Genomic DNA, 20613 nt, shown 5'->3' on the forward strand with positions numbered 1-20613 from the left:
CGAAGGAAGACTGCCTTGTTAAATGACAGAAGTACAGGAGCTCTGCACCTCTTGTGACAGTGCTGTATGTGGTATAAGAAAGCTCAGTAAGGTTATTTAACTGCTGTGCAGAATATATGTGGTCTTTCATCACAGTGTTTTTTTTAGTTACTAATGAATTCCCATCTTACATTTAAAGTGAAAAAACTGAGAGATACAGCTCACTCACCACAGGCTGCTTGGCCATAACTGTGGTGAACCAGTCTAGGTCTCTTGTACAGCGCCATAACCAGCAACAAGGTGTTGCTGTACTGTCTGGCAGAGTGGGGCACCCCATCTGGGTAGGTCAGACGGACGGTAGTTCTGTAGCCAACGTCCTCCTCAAAACCAGAGACTGGAGCACTGTTTGGCCTAGCATGGGAGGTGTGAACAGTACCATGAATTCAGTAATAACAAAGATGATTGAAACAAGTGATAGAATTGTGGCATAATATGTAGGAGTTGTATGTTGCATAGTCAGGTCCAGACCAGGCACCTTGGATCTGTAAAAGCTAAGAGTCTACCAGTCACAATCATTTACCATTAATCAAAGCGCATCCCAAAGTATAAAAACACATTGCACATTGAGGATGTTGCTTTCTATTACTGCTGTTCTTCTCCTACCTTTTTTAGGGGATTGTTTACTACCCTCAGTCCAGGACCTAAATATTTCTTTTACATTGTTTTTTGCACTACAGTACCTCAAAAGCTAAACCTCAGAATCTCCTAACTCACGTCATGTGCTACAGTTTAAACTCCCTCCAGTGGTCAAATACATACAATAAATCACCGGTTAGTTCTCGCCAATGCACACACACTTAAGTCTTAACATGGTTGAATTTTTCTAAAAGATTTATGATATGTATTAAATATGATATACGACACTGGTTTAAATAAAACAAAAAAGAAAATACCATGCTGATTTGATCTAAACAGCATGTCAGTTGACCCCAATATTCCTAGTCTTTATCTATCAGCACTACAGTTACCTAAATAAATGTACTAACTGGGATTAACAAGGACACCGTCCATGGAAACGTATTGCCAGCAGCCTTTATGATAGGATCAATCGAAATGCTGTTAATGTGATATTTTGAGTGATAAGATCTGCCTTTTGAGTTCTATGCTTCAGTGCTAAAAGCATGCCCCACCCCCGTTAAATACTGAAACCATGTGTTAAATTGTTTCCGTTGCTGTTTTTTTTTTTTTTTCCTAACTCATCTTTCCACACACTTTCCTTGCGCACACACCGTACATGCTGCCTCTCCTTTCACACTCACACACATACAGAGCTGTAAACATGTCAATTCAGGTCGTTCAGCATGAAGTGTACATTGCATCTTTGTGAATCTCCCTCTGTTTGTAATATGAATGCATTTTCCAGTACATTACAAGGAATCTGAACGAGTAATTATACTGAGTAACGTGCAAGGTATAACGCATTACAGTAAAAACCTAATCCAGCATCGCTTGGGACCAGTAAAAATGTGCCAGATTATACAGTGTGCTGGTTTACAGAGGTACTGTAAAATCTAATATTGTACCTCAAAAAAATAGAAGTATAAATGACAAACTATTTGAACACACCATTAGTTTTAATAGGTATTTGGTCTTGATGCAAAAATGATGCTGAATTACATAGAATAAACTAGACAGACAGGTATTTGTAATACACACATGCACATGGGTATTTATAGTGTAAAATATTAAATATGTGAATACCTTTATACAGAACAGATATTCTGTAGTCATTGCCTACATCCAGCAGCCATATAGTTTATTTTTGTAAATGTTTTGAATGTATTTTTAAGGCAACAATTTTGCCACGGTAATTTTTTGTACATTTCACTGGCGAGGTGCGGCAAAAAAAAAAAAAAAAAAAAAATCACAGTAAATTCACCAAATAATGTATTTTTGCGACATCAACATGCACATGACATGAACAGCTGCGACCACTTTGCGCAGCGAAAAGGGCTGCGACACGATGCGTCCCGTCCAGCAAATAGTGCAGCTGCACAGCTAGCTGTCTGCGTCTGGCGTATCGCATTCATCTGCAACAGAAATACTATGTGAGCCGGGCTTTGATTTTTCCATGATTCTGAAACAAACACCATGTTGTAAGAAAGCCTCTGTAAGTTGGTAAACTTATGTTCTTCGATGCATTTGTTCTACTGTCTTTACAGAAAACAGCTCACTCACAATGTTTTCTTTTTTTTTTTTTTTTTTTAGCTGTCATCGATTTACATGTTATTTCTATCTCATTCGCTGAATTATAGCTACACTAAATGCTGCGTGCATACACAACCAAACAATTTACAGATACTCGCAGATTTGTATTTCCAATGCATGACGTACTGCACTTTCAAAGGAAACAAAGAAAGCGCCCAGTCAAAAGTGTTTTTACATCTATTTCCAAGATTTCACCAACTTATTTTCAAATTCACGATTTTCATGACCTTTGTGACAAAATGGTAGCCTTAAGTAGATGCCTAATATTGTTTGTGATATAAGAGTGGTTCTCTATTTATGGCTTTGTTTGCCGTGTTGGACGCTCCAATAGGCTGAGGCTGTGTGGTCCAGTGGTTAAAGAAACGGGCTTGTAACCAGAAGGTCCCCGGTTCAAATCCCGGCTCAGCCACTGACTCATTGTGTGACCCTGAGCAAGTCCCTTAACCTCCTTGTGCTCCGTCTTTCGGGTGAGACGTAATTGTAAGTGACTCTGCAGCTGATGCATAGTTCTCTGTAAGTCGCCTTGGATAAAGGCGTCTGCTAAATAAACAAATAATAATAATAATAATAGGATACGTGGAAATGACCTTCACATGCTGCTGTTTGTCTGACAGATTTTGTCAATTTTTGCTGTTTTGGACTCGAGCCAAGCAACACGGGAATAAACATGCGAGGTTCAACCAAGGTACGCTAAATACGTGTTCACCATTAACATTCTGAACAAGCCAGCCATCTTAAATATAATAGTAGCCTACATGTGGTTCTGTCGAATATGTGTAGTATTTACAAGCCATCACTTGACACCAATGAAATAAAGTTAGTATGTACTAAAGTGAAGTTACAGAACAAAAAGGCAATGGGTGACGCAGTGGTGGAGACAGTAAAAGGTGAGCTCATAGCACAAGCGTGCCCGCGGTCATGTGGCCAAAAAGCAGCCGGCAGCGCGATGGGCACACCTGTTGTCCGTCCCCCCCCCCCCCCCCCCCCCCCCCCCAGTGTCACACAAATAAAGTTCACAGCTCCGAGCGGCATTCCACTGGAGAAAATAAAAGGACGTCCGCTTGATTGCATTACAATCCAGAACGGAAAGCACGATACGAAACCTACGTGGGCGATTTCCTTCGCCAAAATAAATCTAATTACGTTTACTAAATACCAAATACAACAGAAAAAAACCGAATACAATATCACTGTTTTATTGTTTAGTTTTCCAAACCACCTAGATATACAAACTATTTGTTGTTCTGTAATTTCGCATTCTAATCTATATTCTCAATTATGGACGCTGAAGTCGAGTGGGCTACCGATCTGATTGACAAGAAATTGCTGATGGAGAAGAAAAATAATGTAAGTTTAATCGAATTGCTAATATTTTCAGTAATTTACGGATTAAACCTTGATTCTGTATTCCGATGTATAGCTGTTGAAAACTAGATGTGCCAACAGTGACTTCTTACCACATAACAAATAGCGGTTTCAATACAGGTGGGAATAATAGTCAGTGATAACTAGACAGGGTAGTTCTATACATACGGTTTGGGGAAGGGGGGGGGGGGGGGGGGGGGGCTAAATAAAATGGTTAAAATTTTTTTGATCAGTCCTAATAATTACATTTATTTTCGTATTTATTTATTTAAAATTACAGCATGGGGGCCAAATGTATGTCTTAATTGCTGAAGTGGAGTATTCTCTTGACCTATTGTTGAAAATATATGGTGCATTTTTCATATTATTATTAAACACACAATTCTGTTTAATACAAACTTGGTTTGTACCTACAAAAATGGTGTTTCAGAAACTCAAGGCGCATTGCCGGAAGCTGGGGGTCGTGAAAATGGACACGGCAGAACTTGAAGAGGAAAAGTACAGTGAACCAAAAATCAAAGGGGTCGCCAAAATCCAAGTAAGGGGATCTGATGTGTAACTATTTCAGTAATGGTAAAAATGGCTGCTTGTTATTATCTTTAAAATATAGTGGGAAGGTGCATTTGATAGGGCAGGTTAGGACTTATTAAGATCTACCGCCATTTTGTCCATTAAAATAGAGCCATATGTATGTCTTTCACAGCAAATAATGTTTCAGTGCTTGTCCTCAACTCTGTTTTGTGCATTGTAGCTTTAACACTGGTCTTGTGGGAGCTGAGATTTGAATGTTAAATTTCCTACAGAAGGGTCTTCGTATCTTGAAATCTCAGCTCAAAGACCAAAGAACCAACACATTTCTCTTTACAACATATATATGTTACAGGTGTGGCAATCCAGTGAAACTAACAAACATCCTGTTGATAACAGGATGGACAAAATATTGAAGAGTTAACTATGAACAGGCTTACAGAAAAACACACACACACAAGAAGAGGGCTATACAGTTTAACAGGAACTAAGTCTCTCAAAATGTTTAAACAGTGGGAGACATACCATGCTAAATTGAGATATGCTGTTGCTTTGTGTAGGAGGGGTCATTCAAAACTAGGCTTTTTTTCAGCAATTTGGCAGCCCCTCTTGTGAAAAGGCTAGGCACAGTTCTGGCAGATGTATTTCCTTTGTTTTGTGTTCAAGGATCAAAACTCTGCAGGCATGCTTTTTTTTTTTGCTGTTTAGCTGATGAAAACCTTATTTCTGGACTCTCGAGTGCTGAAGCAAATCAGGTGAAATGCTAACGTTGTAAAGAGTTGAATGACGCATTGGCTCAACAGCCTGCCAGCTGAAGATTTACAAGCGCTGCAGTCAAGTATTCTGAAATGGCTGCTGCATAACACAATTAGTTAATCATAGATCCTGGGTAATAAACAGATGGGCAGGAGACATGGAGGGGGTGAGAGGCTGCAGTAAATCCCTCAACATGATTCTGGGGGTGGGTGCCAGAAAGCACAAAACATTTCTGTACTGTGGTCCCAAATACAGGGAGGTCACCTACAGGAGGTGCGTTTGGAGGTCAAAGTCCCAGAGCTCAGTGTATAGGTAACTCAACAGGGATGGAAATAAGACTCCTATTGCATAGCAGTTTCACACATTCCAGGTTTTACTACGAGCTTGTTTAGCCACAGTATATAGGTAACAAGTTCAGGTAAGTCTTATAAAACCCATAGTAAAATCAGGAATGGATCAAACTGCTATGCATCGGCATTTTATTTCCATCCCTGCTCATACCCACTGCTCTGGGTTGTGTGGTATGTAAGGTAGTGTGTTTGATTTCCTCAGGTTTTTGTTTTTGTTTTTGGAAACTTGCTATAAACTACATTAGAGTAAGTAATTTATTTATTTATTTATTTCTTAGCAGACACCCTTATCCAGGGTGACTTACAATTGTTACAAGTTATCACATTATTTTTACATACAATTACCCATTTATATAGTTGTGTTTTTACTGGCGCAATGTAGGTAAAGTACCTTGCTCAAGGGTACAGCAGCAGTGTCCCCCACCTGGGATTGAACCCACGACCCTCCGGTCCAGAGTCCAGAGCCCTAACCACTACTCCACACTGCTGCCCCCCTATTTAGTGTTTTTAAAGTACTTCTTAGGAAACCTTAAACCTGTAAAATACCAATACTTGCCAGGAAAGGTAGATATTACTATGAACAAGTTTCCAGTCCTTTAAAATAAAGTACATTTGTTGTACATCTATAAATGGTTTCAATAGACCCCACCCAAAAAGATGAAGTGAACATATAGCTGGAAATTCAGTTTTCATTTCTTTTCCAATGATAATGACGATGAAGTATAAAACAGTGTAGACCATGGACTGTAGTCCTGGAAAACCGGATTGCAGAACCTGATTTTCCGTGTCTAAACCTTGTCCCGCTGCAGGCTGAGGAGCGAGTGCGGAAGACCTCGTCAGACCTGCGCAGAGAAATCCTCGATGTGGGCAGCATCCAGAACCTCATCGAGCTGCGGAAGATGAGGAAGAACCGGAAGAAGAAAGTAGCACCCCCTCCTGAGCCTGAGCCTGAGGAGATTGTGAGTACGGCAGGGATCCAAAATGAATAATAATAATAATTATTATTATTATATATAATTAAAATAAATATAATAGAATAAGTGAGAAATGCTGATAGAAATGGAATTCTTTCTCACCGTGCAGGGCCCGCTCTGTTTCAGTCAGAATTTCTCAGACTGCAGCATTTAAAACTAATTGGTGTATTTCAGATAGGACCCATTGATGTCCCAAAATTCCTGAAAGCAGCTGTTGAAGGGAAAATAAAAGTCATTGAGAAGTTCCTTGAGGATGGTGGTAACCCAGATTCATGTGATGAGGTATGACTGTGTCTCCACAGCACCCCCTTGCGTTTGATCCTGGCAATTCTGTCTCTTTGTACACACACACTTCCTTCATTAAGTCAAGTAGACAAATGTTTTGGCTAGTTCCCTCTCCAGTGTATATATAAAAACAACTTTGGTTTTTACTGTATTTTATAGGTTTCTAGGTAGGACATTCTCTTTACAAAACAAGATGACCTGTTGTTAATGGTGGCAAGGTATTAGCCAAGATGAAATATAAAACTCTTGTTTCCTTCTAGTTTAAAAGGACAGCCCTGCAAAGGTCATCTCTTGAAGGTCACACTGAAATCGTCCAGAAACTCTTGGACAAAGGTGCCGATGCCAACTTCAGAGACAGGGTGAGCCACTATGATATGACTTCCCAAAGTCACTGCTGCTGATACTGATTTGTATGAGTACCTTATTGCCCGTGTGGCTGTTCAGCTGGAGAACAGCTGGGAAACGTAAGCCCTCCTGATCTTACTCTCTGTGTCCTGTGTGAGATTTGAATACATCTGTACATTCCCCACTGCTTTTAGAATCTTGCAGGAGTATTTGATGTTTATTTTCATCCCAGTTTTGGTCCTGTATTTATGTAAGTAAATACATTTGAAATGACAGCATTACTGACTCTTCCCCCCTCCCTAAGCTGGACTGCACTGCTGTGCACTGGGCATGTCGAGGCGGTCGGCTGGATGCCCTCAAGTCTCTGCAGAACAGTGGAGCTGACCTCAGCGTGAAGGACAAGGTGGGCATTGTAGCTTAGGCAATAATGTTGCATAATTACATGAAAAGATTGCTCTTACAAATAGAGATAAGAATAATTAATAATATGAATGAAGTATGTGATGATTCAGATTTGTAAAAATTATTCAGAATAGATCTTCTGAAATATGTTTTGCATATTCTAATAGAAATTACTGCTCAGCTACACTCGGTATAAAACAAACTGTTTGATCCTCATGTGCAGCTCATGAGCAGTCCACTGCATGTGGCCACCAGGACTGGCCGTTACGACGTTGTGGAGCATCTGATAGCCAGCGGGATTAATGTCAACGCCAAGGACAGGGTATGCCTCTCCTCCTCTGTGTCCTCCAGTATAAAATTTTAAATTGTTTCTTAAACATTTTGAAGTCCAAACTTTACGATAGACACTACCTAGACCACACTCCCTCCTAGTCCCTCTGCTCTAACAACTAGTCCACATTACCTCCCAATCTCTCCACTCAAGCAACTAGTCTGAACTACCCTCCAACCTCGTTCAAACTCCCTCCCTCAGATCTAACTGCTACAAAAAGTGTCACACTCTTCTTTTTTTTCTCAGGAAGGCGATACCGCTCTGCATGATGCAGTCCGTCTGAACCGATACAAAATCGTCAAACTGCTCATCATCCACGGAGCCAACATGATGGCCAAGAATGCGGTGAGTGAGAGAAAGCCCCCGAGTGCCAGCTAGTGGTGTACGGTATGTTTGTCACGTGGACCAAACATACAAAAGAAAGATTCCTCTATTTATTTTCACTTTACACGCAGATGGAGAAAAAACTAAAACATAAAACTGGAAAAAAAAAAACATACGGCAGGAACAGGTAAATTAACATTTTTAGTTGTTTTTTGTTATGATTAGGGAAATTGCCCAAAAGACTAGGGCAATAGTTTAAAAAAAAAAAAAAACAAGGGAAATAACATCATTTTAAAATAATAAATAAAGTGATTAATAGTGTAACCTGTATGTGTTAATAACTAAGGGGGAGTAGTTGCCAAAGGCCTGGAAGACACACACACAAAATGACTCCTGTTTCAGTACTGATGGATGAGCGTATGGAGTGTAGTTTGATTTTATTACTCTGTTTCTAGTTATAATGTAGACCAGTGGAGTTGCTTGTCAAGCTCTCTTTCTTTTCCAGGATGGGAAGACCCCCACAGAGCTGGTGAAGCAGTGGCAATTCGACACCAAGGATGTGCTGGAGGGACTGGTTCAGAGCAAAGACTCTGAGGCAGAGAAACAGGCCTAGAGAGGGGGTAGAGGAGAGATTAAGAAGGGGAAGATGAGGGTTGAGAAAGCCAAAGGAGAACTACGTCCAGTAGTTGGCTGGTGGTATATTTCAGCCCCCCATACTGCGTATTGACGGTTTGTTAGCTTCAATTGTGAGAGGTGTGATACATGGAGTATATTCACTCCCCAATCCTTTAACAATGTATATATATATATCTGGGAATGTTGAAAGGTTTTCTGGTCTGTTTCAAATGAATGTTGTATTGAAACGATAAAGACATTGAAATGATTGTCTCAATTGTGTTTTAGAGCTACTATATATAATATAATTGCATGTGTAAAGTTTAAGGTGTTGTATTTCTTATAGGTTTATTGTATGTATAATTTTAGTTATTCATTTAACATTCAAAATGTGAGAGAATTATTGCACTGGGAAGCAAAGCACTTTTCAACCATACTGCTCATAGTGCCTGCGAAAGAGGAGGGACTCGCAGCATTGGAGACTGAAGCCCTCTGTGTTTGTCATTAGCAATAGTGTCAGTCTTTTACTACCCGTGTCATCCATCCCTGATATGTGGATGGGGGGGATAAAGAACATTCTTCTTAGTCTGTCCTGTACCTCTGTCAGCCATTTTAGACTACATGACAGATGAAGGACTGACTGTCAGAACTGACCAAAGCTGGATTCGGGTCTCCAGAAAAGAATGACAGAGACTTATATATATATATATATATATATATATATATGCACTGCAGATCGTCACCACTTTATTTAGCAGTGCAGAAAAAGCCAAACGGCATCTCCGCTGGTTTTGCAGTAAAGAGCTTAACTGTGCCTGACGAGCTCTCGATCGATTACGAACAGTACTTTCTTCCAAAAGCATAAACAAAAACACAGCCTCCATGTTGTCACACAAAACCTCTCGACTGGCTTGTGATGGCCCGAGTTCAGTGGTTTGTTTAAACAGGGAGTGCACTCACTTCAGTAATGAAAGGTGTGTGTGTACAACAAACAACCGCAGCAAGTGCCGTGTGTGTACGTAGCCTAAGATACCTTTCGGAGGTCAGGATACATCTAAATATAAATTGTCCATGATATTAAATTACAGTAGTTGTTCTCACTATGGAGGGAGCCTTGGATAACGTGTAGTGTGTTACTCACTTACAGTCCCTGGTTGGTATGTCTCTGCAGAACCTCGGGAAGTTGGAAGGTTGTTAGAAAAAAAAATAAAGAAGCCTATAATTTTGGACAGGGACAGTTTTAAGGGCTAGTGATTGGGAGACAATCGTCTCTCCCCAGATGTTCTGCAAAACCTTAAAAAGGGGAGTATGGTTATGCAGATGGAATTATACTTCTGTTTCCCACTGCTAGGCTACAAAGCTTCCCAGTCCTCAGCTCTAACCAGTAGGCCACACAACCTCCCACTCCTCCACTCTATTCATTTTGAGAAACATGTTTGATTTTCAAGTGACGTTACAATGTTTTTACATGTAGAGTATCTCCCAAAGTTATTAATCCTGGATTTGGGGCATTAATATACATACTGTATTCACAGAAGCACAGATACATACATGCACTCACTATCAATAGTAATTTATGAGCCACGTAGTGGCTGGCTTCCACATGCTTTGGCATACTGAAGATCAGATGTGAATTGTTTGATGGAGGGATGATATTCATTCTAGAGTATCGGCTCACTGTCAGTTTAATGGTTCTGTTAACCTGCTGTTTTTAGACATGTTACTACTCCAACAGGATGGCTTAATAAACAGCGCACAGACAGAGCACGGTATGTGGGTAATAATGTTCAGCAGCTATATCCACGACCAGTGCAGAGCTCTGATTTGAGCCACTGCGAGATGCCCTGGTGTACCATGTCATGTTAGGTAACAAGTTGCAGTTTATGCCCTGTTTCCACTGCCTGGTGCCAGCCAGAGCATTGCACAATACTGTACATTCCGGCTGTGATAGAGAGATAGTGCCCTTTAATATTTAATTGTATCTGTTAAATGGACAGAGTTCTGCATTATCTGTTCAATTCCCCCTCAATCTTGGTGTCTCAGTGTTGTGCTGGGGCTGGGGCTGGGGCCTTGCCAAACCATATACAGTCTATGAGCTGTGCAATGCTGTGAGCCAGCAAACAGGTGTGGGGATACAGCAGACCACAGGGAGCTGATTGCTGACAACAGGTGGAGTCCAGAATATCAGGAATGGTATTTACAGGCAGCCTGCTCATGGTTCAGTGCATGCGTCTCCTGCAGGGAGCCCAGCTTTTCATTGATTAGTAACAGGGAAACCAGATTACCGTGGATTTCCAGGTGAGATTCTCTCCTGTTCCTGTTCTCTGTGCATGGAAACCACATTTTCCTGAGCTGTCTGCGAAAACAGCATGAGAACTCTACGCATGGCTGATTTGCATATCAACCTTCTCCTTTCCCCTTCATTTGCATGACGTCGGGTGAAAAGAGGGTCTTCTTGAGTAAAATAAACTGAGCCAATGGAAACCCAAAACGTATAGTGCAATTTTTCATTTGACTTGAGCACAATGTCTCGAGTAAAATTAGAACACACATGGAAAATCCCAAAGTCACAAGAGCTGAGGAACTGGGAAGAAATGTGGTCTAGTTGTAAGTGCTTAGGGCAAAGTTGGCTAATGATAGCCCTGCCCTGGCAAATATCCTTGGACAACAAGTCTGCCAACTAGAGCAACTCTGTGTTTCAGGCCAGTGGTAAAAAGCAAAGGCTGTACAGTGCAGGCTCATCGAACCCAACGCAGCAGTGAGTAGAAACGGCAGCTTGGTCAGGCCAGAACAGCACTGCATCATGGTCTATAGAATACCTTGTGGATATTCATTGGGAAATCAAATATTTATTATAACACTTATGCCATGATAAATGTTCATTAACCATAAAATGTTAACCAAAAACAATACAGTGCAGTAATATACATCCTGTTCAGAAATCACAGAGGACGGTATTAATGTTTAATGCACACTGACTGCATTGTAATGGTATAGCATGTATACATATCAGTTTACATTGCTCTTGATGGGTTGGTAATAGTTGTTGGTAAGGACTTGCATGCTACAGTATCACTGTGTCTTAAACAGGCTCATCCCAACCCTCCTCAGGTAACACACACGTTTGGGATTGCAGCCCTGAAGCAGGCAGTGGACTGGTTTGGGTATCATGGTGGTAACTGTCGTTCCCCCCTCTGCCCACTTACTGAGTCTGAGACCAAGCAGCTACGGAGCGACCTCACCTCCAATGGCTGGCTTTGAACACCAAGGGATCCAGGCTGAGGAAACTGCACAAATGGTCTCACTGTTGTATTTCAGGAATCTCATTCTTTCTACAGCTAAATCTTCCCCAATCAACTTTCCCTTATCAAGTCCTGGTTTTTGTACTTTAATCACTAAACTGTTTTGTGTATTGGCTCTTTCCCCTGCATTTCTGAATTTAGGTGTGTTATTATATAAAGGGAACCTGTTGTGTTTTTAGTTGAGAGAAGGGTCCTGCGTGTATCCAGATTGTGGGGCCAAAATAAAGGTAAAATGACACATGCAGTTTCCCCCCCCTTCAACATTTTACACCACTAAAAGATCTAATACAAAACAAAATCGACCCAAGGATGGGCATGTTGAATATTAGAGGCGATTTGCTTTTACTCTGTTGACGACAGACAGCTCATACCACGTAATGTTAACATTTGTGATTTGACACTCATTTCCAGTCGAATAGAATATTCATATCTGGCATTCTTACCCCTCTATACTTGTAGTGTGCAGTTCTGTAAAATAAGTGCAATTACAATATAATTGTAATAAATCATTTCCAGACATATTTGTAATGTAAAGGTATTTATTTCAGTACTCCTTGGTTACAGTTGTGTTAAAGCTTTCACGTAACAGCAAGCTGCACACAATGCAAAAACTTAGAAAGCTCAGTGTGTCTTTCTGAACAATATTTAAATCTTGCATTCCATGTTGCATCTACAGTGTATATCGCAGATTAACCACATGGGGGCACTGCTGCTTAGAAAAAAAACATTCTAATATTAAAAATGCAGCAGTCAGTTATCAAGGTCGTCCCTGGATTTTAAAACCACCATTTGACAATCAGAACCCTGTTGCCAAATAGCAACGCCAAACCTTAGCAATAAAAGCAGAGGCCTGATAACTTTTGCTCTGTGAATGCTGCAGGCAATTCAGTGACCTGTGTATCGTGCATGTGAACATTTTCATACATAGCTAAACCCTATCCCACACAAACCCCCCCACCCCTCCCAAAACAATCACTGTGTAGATTGCTTTGTAGCGCTGTCAGGAAGAGGACGGGGCCTCTGTTTGCTTATGGGGTGAGGGGAAGTTTTGAATCATTTGCAAGGCTTAAGCTCAAGGCACAAACAGCAGCACAGCAATATTTCAAAGAAAAGGCCATGAAGAATATAAGGAGCACACCAACTACAAAAACAGCTCCCTGTATATTTGGACTCTTTTGTGGAAGGAAAGGGAAGGGATGGGTTTTCTACATGAAATCTACAACATCAATAATTAAACAACAATTATTCTGATCTGTATTAAAAGCAGCAATAACTGCCCCCATAACCCACATGTGGACTGTGGCCAAGGAATCTGATTCTGTCGATTAGGTCATTTAATCTGCAGACAAGTATTGTTTCAATCTTGGACTAACACTTATGTAGTTTAATCGTTCTGTATGAAAAAGCTCACACACCTTGACTGGTATAGTCTTTTAGAATTGATGGTTGTCATGTCTGTTCCAACTCCTGGTTACCATAAATAAGTCTTGCAGGTTAATAATTTATATATAACCAGAACATGCCAGAGGGTTTATGTTTTAAATGAGGGACCTCAAAGGCTGCCTCAGTTCAAAAAACAAAATACAGGGTTATGTTTTAAATGATGGGATGATCCAAGACGGATTCTGCTGTTGTAATCTAACTTGGTACAATGAGCCAGAGTGCAGGTTTTAAATTCAGATTCTCTACTTTAGAGATTGCAGTGTATTTCATTAGCTTTACTTTTAAAATCCCTGACTCCTGATTTTGTGCATAGGCGGGCTCTGTATAGCACAGGGCTTCTGAACTGTGTGATCGTGTTTTGCTTGATTTTGTTAACCGCCTTTTTGTCAGGCACAAATACAGTCCTAAGGTATGTTGGACTGGACTTTAACCTGATTAGATACTGGCATGGGAACACTTTTAAGTTCCCTTTATTTGTAACGTCCCGAGACCAACATTGTAAAAGGCCTAATCACTCAGGAAGAGTCAACTGAGTTGTGTCGCGCTGTAGTCTGAATATCACTTTGGTAACCAGACATGATAGGCATCCATTTTAAATGAATATACCAGTCAAGATGGGTGGGTTTTTTTATACAAAATGCTTAATCTACAAATAATTGTTAGTTTGTTAATGTTAGGTGCTTTTAATACCAATCCACGTCTAGTTCAACCTGTTTATTTACATAACTTGATCACTAGTGTGGACTTATTTACAGTCATTGTGAGTAGACAACAAATCTGACCTAGAGTCCTGTGAAGGAATTGATATTTTAGAGACTTAATAATTGTTGTGATTGTTCAATTGCCTTCATTTGAAGCCAATTTAATTGACTAACAGTGACTTCAATTTAAGTAATGTGTTGCCACTGTGAGAATCTCATTTTAACAGAACAATGCTAATTGCAATTTTGATCAATTATGTGTTGGATTTAATTAAAAGGGAATGGAAATTGGAATTGATTTTAGAAAAGAATTGAAAATGGAATAGGAATTTAAAAACATGAATTGACTCCCAAGTCTGTGTGTGATACAGAGACAATATCATTTATATTGTGTTCTCATTTCACCGTTTTTCTAATCTATATTTATTTTTTAAATGTATCACTGAAGAAAACATTGTAGTGGCAAGATTTTCAAAAAAGTCCTATTCTTGCTCAGTTCATTCAGAAACATAGAGCTTGGCCTGTATCATTTAGCACCCCTCTACACTGTAGTGGGAAGCAGATGCTGAAGCACTGGAGAGGAATTGGCTGTTAGCTTGCCAGCAGCAGCAGGTTAGATACTAACAAAGCTGTCTTCCCATCAGACTTGACGTTTAGCATCCACCTACCAACCAAGAACTAGCAAGAGTAAATTATATTACAGGTTTCTGCTCACAACCAGCCCTAAATATTCATTTGAAATCTCGGTTACTTTCCAGAGCACATAAAAAAGAAATTATTCTGTGCACATCATGCTGCAGTAAAAAAAAAAAAAAGTAGAATCTTTTCTAAGAACCTGATTAGAACAAATACCTACTTAAAGCAGATAAGTGCAGAGAGTCACTTGGCTGGAGACAAGTGACTGGTAGCCCATATTAACTCGTTGCACCTTAAGAACACAAAACACAATATTAAGGCAAAAGTGTGTTAATGTTACAAGCATAAAACGTATTTCTTTCCATAATGTGTGAAAAACAATCAAGCAAGCTTCCTCAGCATTAATAAATAATGATATCAGCAACAACAATAATAGTAATAACAGCAACAATAAGAAGAACAATGATAATAATATTACTATTCACGCTTTTTTCCATTAATTTAAACTTCAAATGCACGTTAAGCAGCTGAGAGTGTCAGTATTTGAACGCTGTAACAGTCAGCAATGGATGACACAGTGTTGTAGCTCTGCATGTCATAAAGCCCTTACCTGGGGTTTAAAGTCAGGCTTGTGGTAAGCACTTTTAGACTGTGGTTCTGATGTTCTGTACGGGCTAAGACTCACCAATTAGAGTCTATAATGAAAACTCAAGAGAACAGAATCACACTGATTGAAAATTATAAGGAGACGGACTGCCCCAGGAGTATAAGCCCTATAAGAATTCAAAGCGGAGTGAGACCCTCTGTTTCATATTGCTCCTTTTGGGTAGGTACAGTCTCCCAGCAGGATAAGCTCCATAAAACCAACCATGCAAAAAGTGGCTTTACCACAATGCAATGCAGAGAGACAGAGCACTGTAGTGCAGTACTGCTGAGTGCCAACCACACACAGCAGAACAGAAACAAAAAGAGAGCAAAGTGCCACCCTGTCATCCATCCCTGAGGTCCCTATTGGTAACTGTCTCTCCACTGTCACAACAACAGCCCGCGGGCTGTTTTGGCTGCACTGTGCGCCCTCTGAATCATTGCCTGGCACTTCTCTCTTTTCAGCAGCTTGTTGTTCTCGAACACTCCCTCGTTCCGGGGGACTCCGTGCGCTCCGTCTGGGAATGTCAACAAGCCTGTCCGGATCAAAAAAATACAACTTTCAAGCAAACATTTCAACATTGTTTTCAATGAATGGGCTTCTCATATATGAACACAACTGTGTTTGCTATTGCAGGGCTGTCTTTGGAATGCATTCTCTCATGTCTGGAGGTTTGAATGTAGGAGGTTTGATTGCCTTTAAGAAACCAAGCTACAATACCACCTATGCTCTTGTGTTTCTATACTAATAATGTCAGCTGTACTCAACTCCTTACTACCATAACAGATCTTACAGGCTGCAGTGTTCAGCCCTGGATTGAATAACTTAAAGATTATACAGCAGGAGAGAGAGAGAGAGAGAGAGAGAGAGAGAGAGAGAGAGAGAGAGAGAGAGAGAGAGAGAGAGAGAGAGAGAGAGAGAGAGAGAGAGAGAGAGAGATTCCAAGACACGCAACTCTAACATCACAAAAGTCAGGAGAGAATAGAGATGTATAAATTATTACCGTATCCCTCCACACGTCCGCTTTTGAACTCCCCTTCAAACTTCATCCCATCAAACCGAGTGAACACTCCACACCCCTGAAACTTCCCCTGTGCAAAATCCCCTTCGTACCTGGGAGTCCAACAGAGCACTTTATTAATATCAGTCAAGGGGAAATATTGATCACAAACAAACCCCACATTCTAATGCTGCAGTCATTACAAGCCCCTGCTATTCAAGCCTGCCACACACCAGACAACTGCTCACACAATCTTAACACATCTGGAATTGTTATACCTGCAGGGCCCGACAATGTTGCTTCCAACATTGAATCCTGTTTTAAAACAAAAAGGTTAAGGTGACTTTGCCCTGGATCTGTTGTAGTTTAAATTTAGATCACCACTCATTGCAAAGAGAATTTGTGAGAGCTGACCTTGACCCATCAGAAAATGCCAAGACTCCACTGCCGTTGAACAGCCCGTTCTCAAACTGTCCTGTATAGCATGTACCATCGGAGAATTTTAACTGCCCAACCCCGTGTCTTCGACCTGGAGAGAAACGTGTGAAACATTGAACTGGTTTAACAAAGTGAGGAAGGGATCAAGTTTATCAAGAAGTTACTCAGAGAAAGGTGTCTCATCTTAGTGATAAACTTTTTTCCTAATCTTAGTATTAAGTGGTTTTATTTCATCACTGACAGAACCCCTGCTTTAAAGAACTCTCCAGAAGGAGCAATAAATGCCAAAGAATGTATATGAGTTTTTAATCTGATATATTACAGCGGTTTATTCTCATTGCTCCCCTGCTAAAGACAAATGCAGCCACACCAACAGAAACCCTACAGTTAGCTGCACAGTAAAGACAGATGTCCCTTGTAGTATAAGCCAATAGATACTTAGTATGTGAAGATGGAAGATCTTAAAAAGCTACAGCAGGCCAGTCTTATTGTTTTAAGTCATGGATTGGCAGCTAATCAGGACTTAGACTAATTGGTTGAGCTTTGTGTCAGTCAATGTTCCAAGTGCAAGTACATTAACTGCAGAGACTGGTACAATAGATCCATTCACAGCTCCATTAACAAAGAGTATTTATAATGTGGCGAACCTCCTGCCACTGCTCTGGTAGCCAGCCTAACAATCATCTCAACTGTACCACTGACCACAAAATGCAGTGCAAGACTCACACAGGGCAAGGCACTTGTTGTAAACAGAAATCAGGAGCCTCAAGATGGAATAAACTCCATGCAAACACACTGCTGTTACAGGATTACAGACAGGGGGTAGGATCCGTCTGAACTGGGGACTGAGAAACTTTTACTCATGTGAAGTCCTTATTGTTGTAAAATAACCAAATTGATAGTGGTCTACACACACTCAAACTGTAGCCTGGTCAATTTTAGGTCAATGTCATTTTTCATGTTTTTTTTTTTCTGTGAGTAAATTGTGTATTGTGCTTTACCATACTTCACTATGTTTTGCTACACTTTGCTGTGATTTTACCACAGTATGGGACAGTAATTGTTTTAAATAGGCATTCCATAGAAATGGGTTACATACATTTGAACTGTTGTGATATCTGTACAACTTTTTCACTTTATTTTGTAATGTTCAGATGCTAGATCTTTCCACATGTCTTTAATTTACCACCCACTCAGTTTGCACAAGTATAAAGTTTTCTCCATTCTATCTGCATGCAGAAATAGAAGACAAGAAACAAATTGTATTGGGTCTAGATAGAAGACTTCTTGCTAGTCTTTAACAATGTTATTATTGATTTTTCTCCTAGTAATAAATGGGAGACAACATATGTATAATATGCGTTAGTCAAAATGAGATGTAAGTAAATCAGAAATTCTCCAAGGGCAAATCAGAAATTCACTAAATTAGATCTGTGTCCATATTTGCAAAAAAAAAAAAAAAAAAAAAATTAAAACCAAGATATTCATATCAGTGAAAAGGGGAATTCTAAGATCAAGTGACAAAGTAATTAAAGAAAACAGCATTTCCATGCTGGGGATGCAGGTATGTGGAGCAGTTTAAATGTGTCACTCTGATAGGGGGGATGTAGTCCCCCAGACCCTTGCAGAGTTTAAAGAAGTCTAAAGTGTCCTGCCTTCCTTCCAGTCACCATGGTACTCCTCTCCACTGGAGTAGGTGAAGGATCCTCTCGTCAGCGTCATGTTTCAGGCAGACTGCAAGTCAAACACACTACAGTTACGCTGCTAATACAGGCAGGTGGAATAGGTAAACAAAAGTACACTGATCAACCTGACCTGGTTCATCGGAATCTTGAAAGGATTCAATGAATTGGTGGTCAGTGGAGGCAACCTCTGGCAGCTAAATAAGTCCAGATCAGGCTAAGGGATTGTTTGCTGGATCTGAAATCCAGGTCAGACCCCCTGTAGCATAATGACAATTTAACCCCTTCTCAACTGGGTTCACTCTACATTAAGCAATCTGCAATATACTTCTAAAGTTGAGATTGTGTATAGAAAGCATTTTGTGAACGTGACGGAAGATACACCAGTGTATACGAAGGTAACTGTGGGGAAACTAGGACAATCGAAACCAACATCATTGAATTTATTTAAGCTAAACCCAGGATGAGCAGTGAAACTTTTATAAGAAAGAGTTATAAAAAAAATGCCCCTTGGCTACTCCAGATTACCGTTACAGTTAAACACAAACAACAACATGTAGACATAGAAACTGCAACATTGCCCAAGGTTAGCACTCTGCAATAATGATTCTTCTGTGGTAAGGCGAGCAAAGCAATGCAGATTGTGCAAATATTATTTTGGTATTCTAAGCACGAGAGCTTTAAGGTATTTCTTTAATACAGTAAATGGTGCTACAGTATCAGTAACAAAGTCAATTTCTGTCTCGTCACGGGCGTATCACTTATAATGAGCTACTTTAGCCAATTAAAAGATAAAGCTGTACCAAAATGGTTAGTTGACAGTCGCTGCTATGTGATTAAATGAAGAAAATGTTTACCTGTGTTTTGGGGGTCTCAAAAGCACGCAGATCCTCCAATTTTTGCATTTACAGTTCGAGTCGAGCACAGCAGCAATGCAACTGTTTTACTGTACACCCGCTGGACATAATTAGTTCCCCAAAGCCCCCACCTCTTCTTGTAACAAATACCTCATGCACATATTAATATCGCTCGCTTCTATTGGCTGATATACTTACTACGCGTTGAATCTAATATATGATTGGCGCTGCTGCCTAAGAACCGTTACCATGGCGGCCATTTATTTTAAGGGCAGTGTTGGCGATGTACTTGCAGGTTTAATTAGCTTAAGTGGTATGCCTCTGTGTCATGTATGGATTAAACTGCATGTGTGTGTTTCAATTGCATTAACTAATGTATTCATCAACTCATAATATTGGCACTTTTTACAAAACACATGAGTACTGTGTCTTATTGACTGACCTCTCTAGCAGTAAGTGAATGCTCCCTTAATGTGAGCATTCACTTACTGGGAGCATTTCTTTACTGGTTAGCAGAATATCATGATCCTGTTTCCTGCGTCTCATATATAGTTGGTGCACTGGACAGTTACCATCTTTATTCTATCTATCAGTAAGTTGAAGGCACATGAAATTAGGGAGTTTGAAAAAGGCAAGGAGTTATAAGGCATGTTCTGGGAACAGCTCTTCTCTTCTGACCTTGTTCTGTATTCCATTCCTAGTCTGAAAGCCTGGTCACATAATACATTGCTGCTTGTGGACACATGCCAGAGATCTCTGTTACGTGTGGTGTGTCTTGTGTGACCATCCTGGTCAACACGATGTCAACACGATACAGGTTTACCAGATTAACCTGCCTTGCCACAAGGAGATGCAGATTTTATACAGCATGTCAGGATGTAATGTCAGATGTTCAGTCGCCCACTGCAAATAGATGTTCAGTCGCCCACTGCAAATATAGTATATAGTATTATGAACGTATACTATGTATAGTAAATGAATTTAGAAATGGGGAAAGTGTGGCGCCTTTATCTCAAGTAAAGCATCCTTATGTTTACGTACCAGCCCTCAGGCCACCAGCAGTGTTACATTCAGGTAGTGGCACTCCAATGGTAAGGCAGACCATGTGACCTACACCATGGGTATCAGGAAGCAGCTGTTTATCGATAGTGTTGTATTTGAAACATGTGCATATCCTGCATAATGTAATAATAATAATAATAATAATAATAATAATAATAATAATAATAATAATAATAATAAAAAGGGGTCAGTGATAAGCATACAGTAAGGATAGAGAGAGAGAGAGAGAGAGAGAGAGAGAGAGAGAGAGAGAGAGAGAGAGAATTTATTGGCAGAGAATGTTATTAAACTGATAAACCAGCAATTTGAGAGTGATTAAGATAG

General features: G+C 40.1%; 2 protein-coding genes across 2 annotated transcripts; one reads left to right on the plus strand and one right to left on the minus strand.

Annotated features, from left to right (window-relative positions):
• The first annotated feature begins 3305 nt into the window (after window positions 1-3305).
• LOC117417685 (ankyrin repeat domain-containing protein 2-like) lies at window positions 3306-8791 on the plus strand. Its single transcript, XM_034029875.3, has 9 exons — window positions 3306-3594; window positions 4043-4150; window positions 6056-6205; window positions 6395-6502; window positions 6766-6864; window positions 7155-7253; window positions 7476-7574; window positions 7830-7928; window positions 8413-8791. Exons 1-9 carry the CDS (start codon window positions 3526-3528, stop codon window positions 8518-8520), a joined length of 939 nt encoding a protein of 312 aa, XP_033885766.3. The 5' UTR covers window positions 3306-3525; the 3' UTR covers window positions 8521-8791.
• Window positions 8792-12345: 3554 nt separating this feature from the next.
• LOC117417688 (MORN repeat-containing protein 4-like) lies at window positions 12346-19365 on the minus strand. Its single transcript, XM_034029879.3, has 5 exons — window positions 19228-19365; window positions 18344-18422; window positions 16665-16779; window positions 16254-16363; window positions 12346-15785 (listed from the first exon to the last, which is right to left on the minus strand). Exons 2-5 carry the CDS (start codon window positions 18408-18410, stop codon window positions 15637-15639), a joined length of 441 nt encoding a protein of 146 aa, XP_033885770.2. The 5' UTR covers window positions 18411-18422; window positions 19228-19365; the 3' UTR covers window positions 12346-15636.
• Window positions 19366-20613: the final 1248 nt, after the last annotated feature.

This window comes from Acipenser ruthenus, chromosome 13 (genome assembly GCF_902713425.1).
Source record: "Acipenser ruthenus chromosome 13, fAciRut3.2 maternal haplotype, whole genome shotgun sequence".
Classification (NCBI taxonomy): Eukaryota; Metazoa; Chordata; class Actinopteri; order Acipenseriformes; family Acipenseridae; genus Acipenser; species Acipenser ruthenus.

What these genes read in the sequence shown, in the direction of transcription:
- LOC117417688 (XM_034029879.3), bottom strand. Translation starts at nt 18,410, where the DNA reads ATGACGCTGACGAGAGGATCCTTCACCTACTCCAGTGGAGAGGAGTAC. An exon ending in CCATGGTGACTGGAAGGAAG is followed by an intron (nt 16,780 to 18,343) that starts GCAGGACACTTT and finishes GTTTCTCTCCAG; the next exon opens with GTCGAAGACACGGGGTTGGG. An exon ending in CGGACGTGTGGAGGGATACG is followed by an intron (nt 15,786 to 16,253) that starts GTAATAATTTAT and finishes TGATCCGGACAG; the next exon opens with GCTTGTTGACATTCCCAGAC.
- LOC117417685 (XM_034029875.3), top strand. Translation starts at nt 3,526, where the DNA reads ATGGACGCTGAAGTCGAGTGGGCTACCGATCTGATTGACAAGAAATTG. An exon ending in ACCCAGATTCATGTGATGAG is followed by an intron (nt 6,503 to 6,765) that starts GTATGACTGTGT and finishes GTTTCCTTCTAG; the next exon opens with TTTAAAAGGACAGCCCTGCA. An exon ending in ATGCCAACTTCAGAGACAGG is followed by an intron (nt 6,865 to 7,154) that starts GTGAGCCACTAT and finishes CCCCTCCCTAAG; the next exon opens with CTGGACTGCACTGCTGTGCA.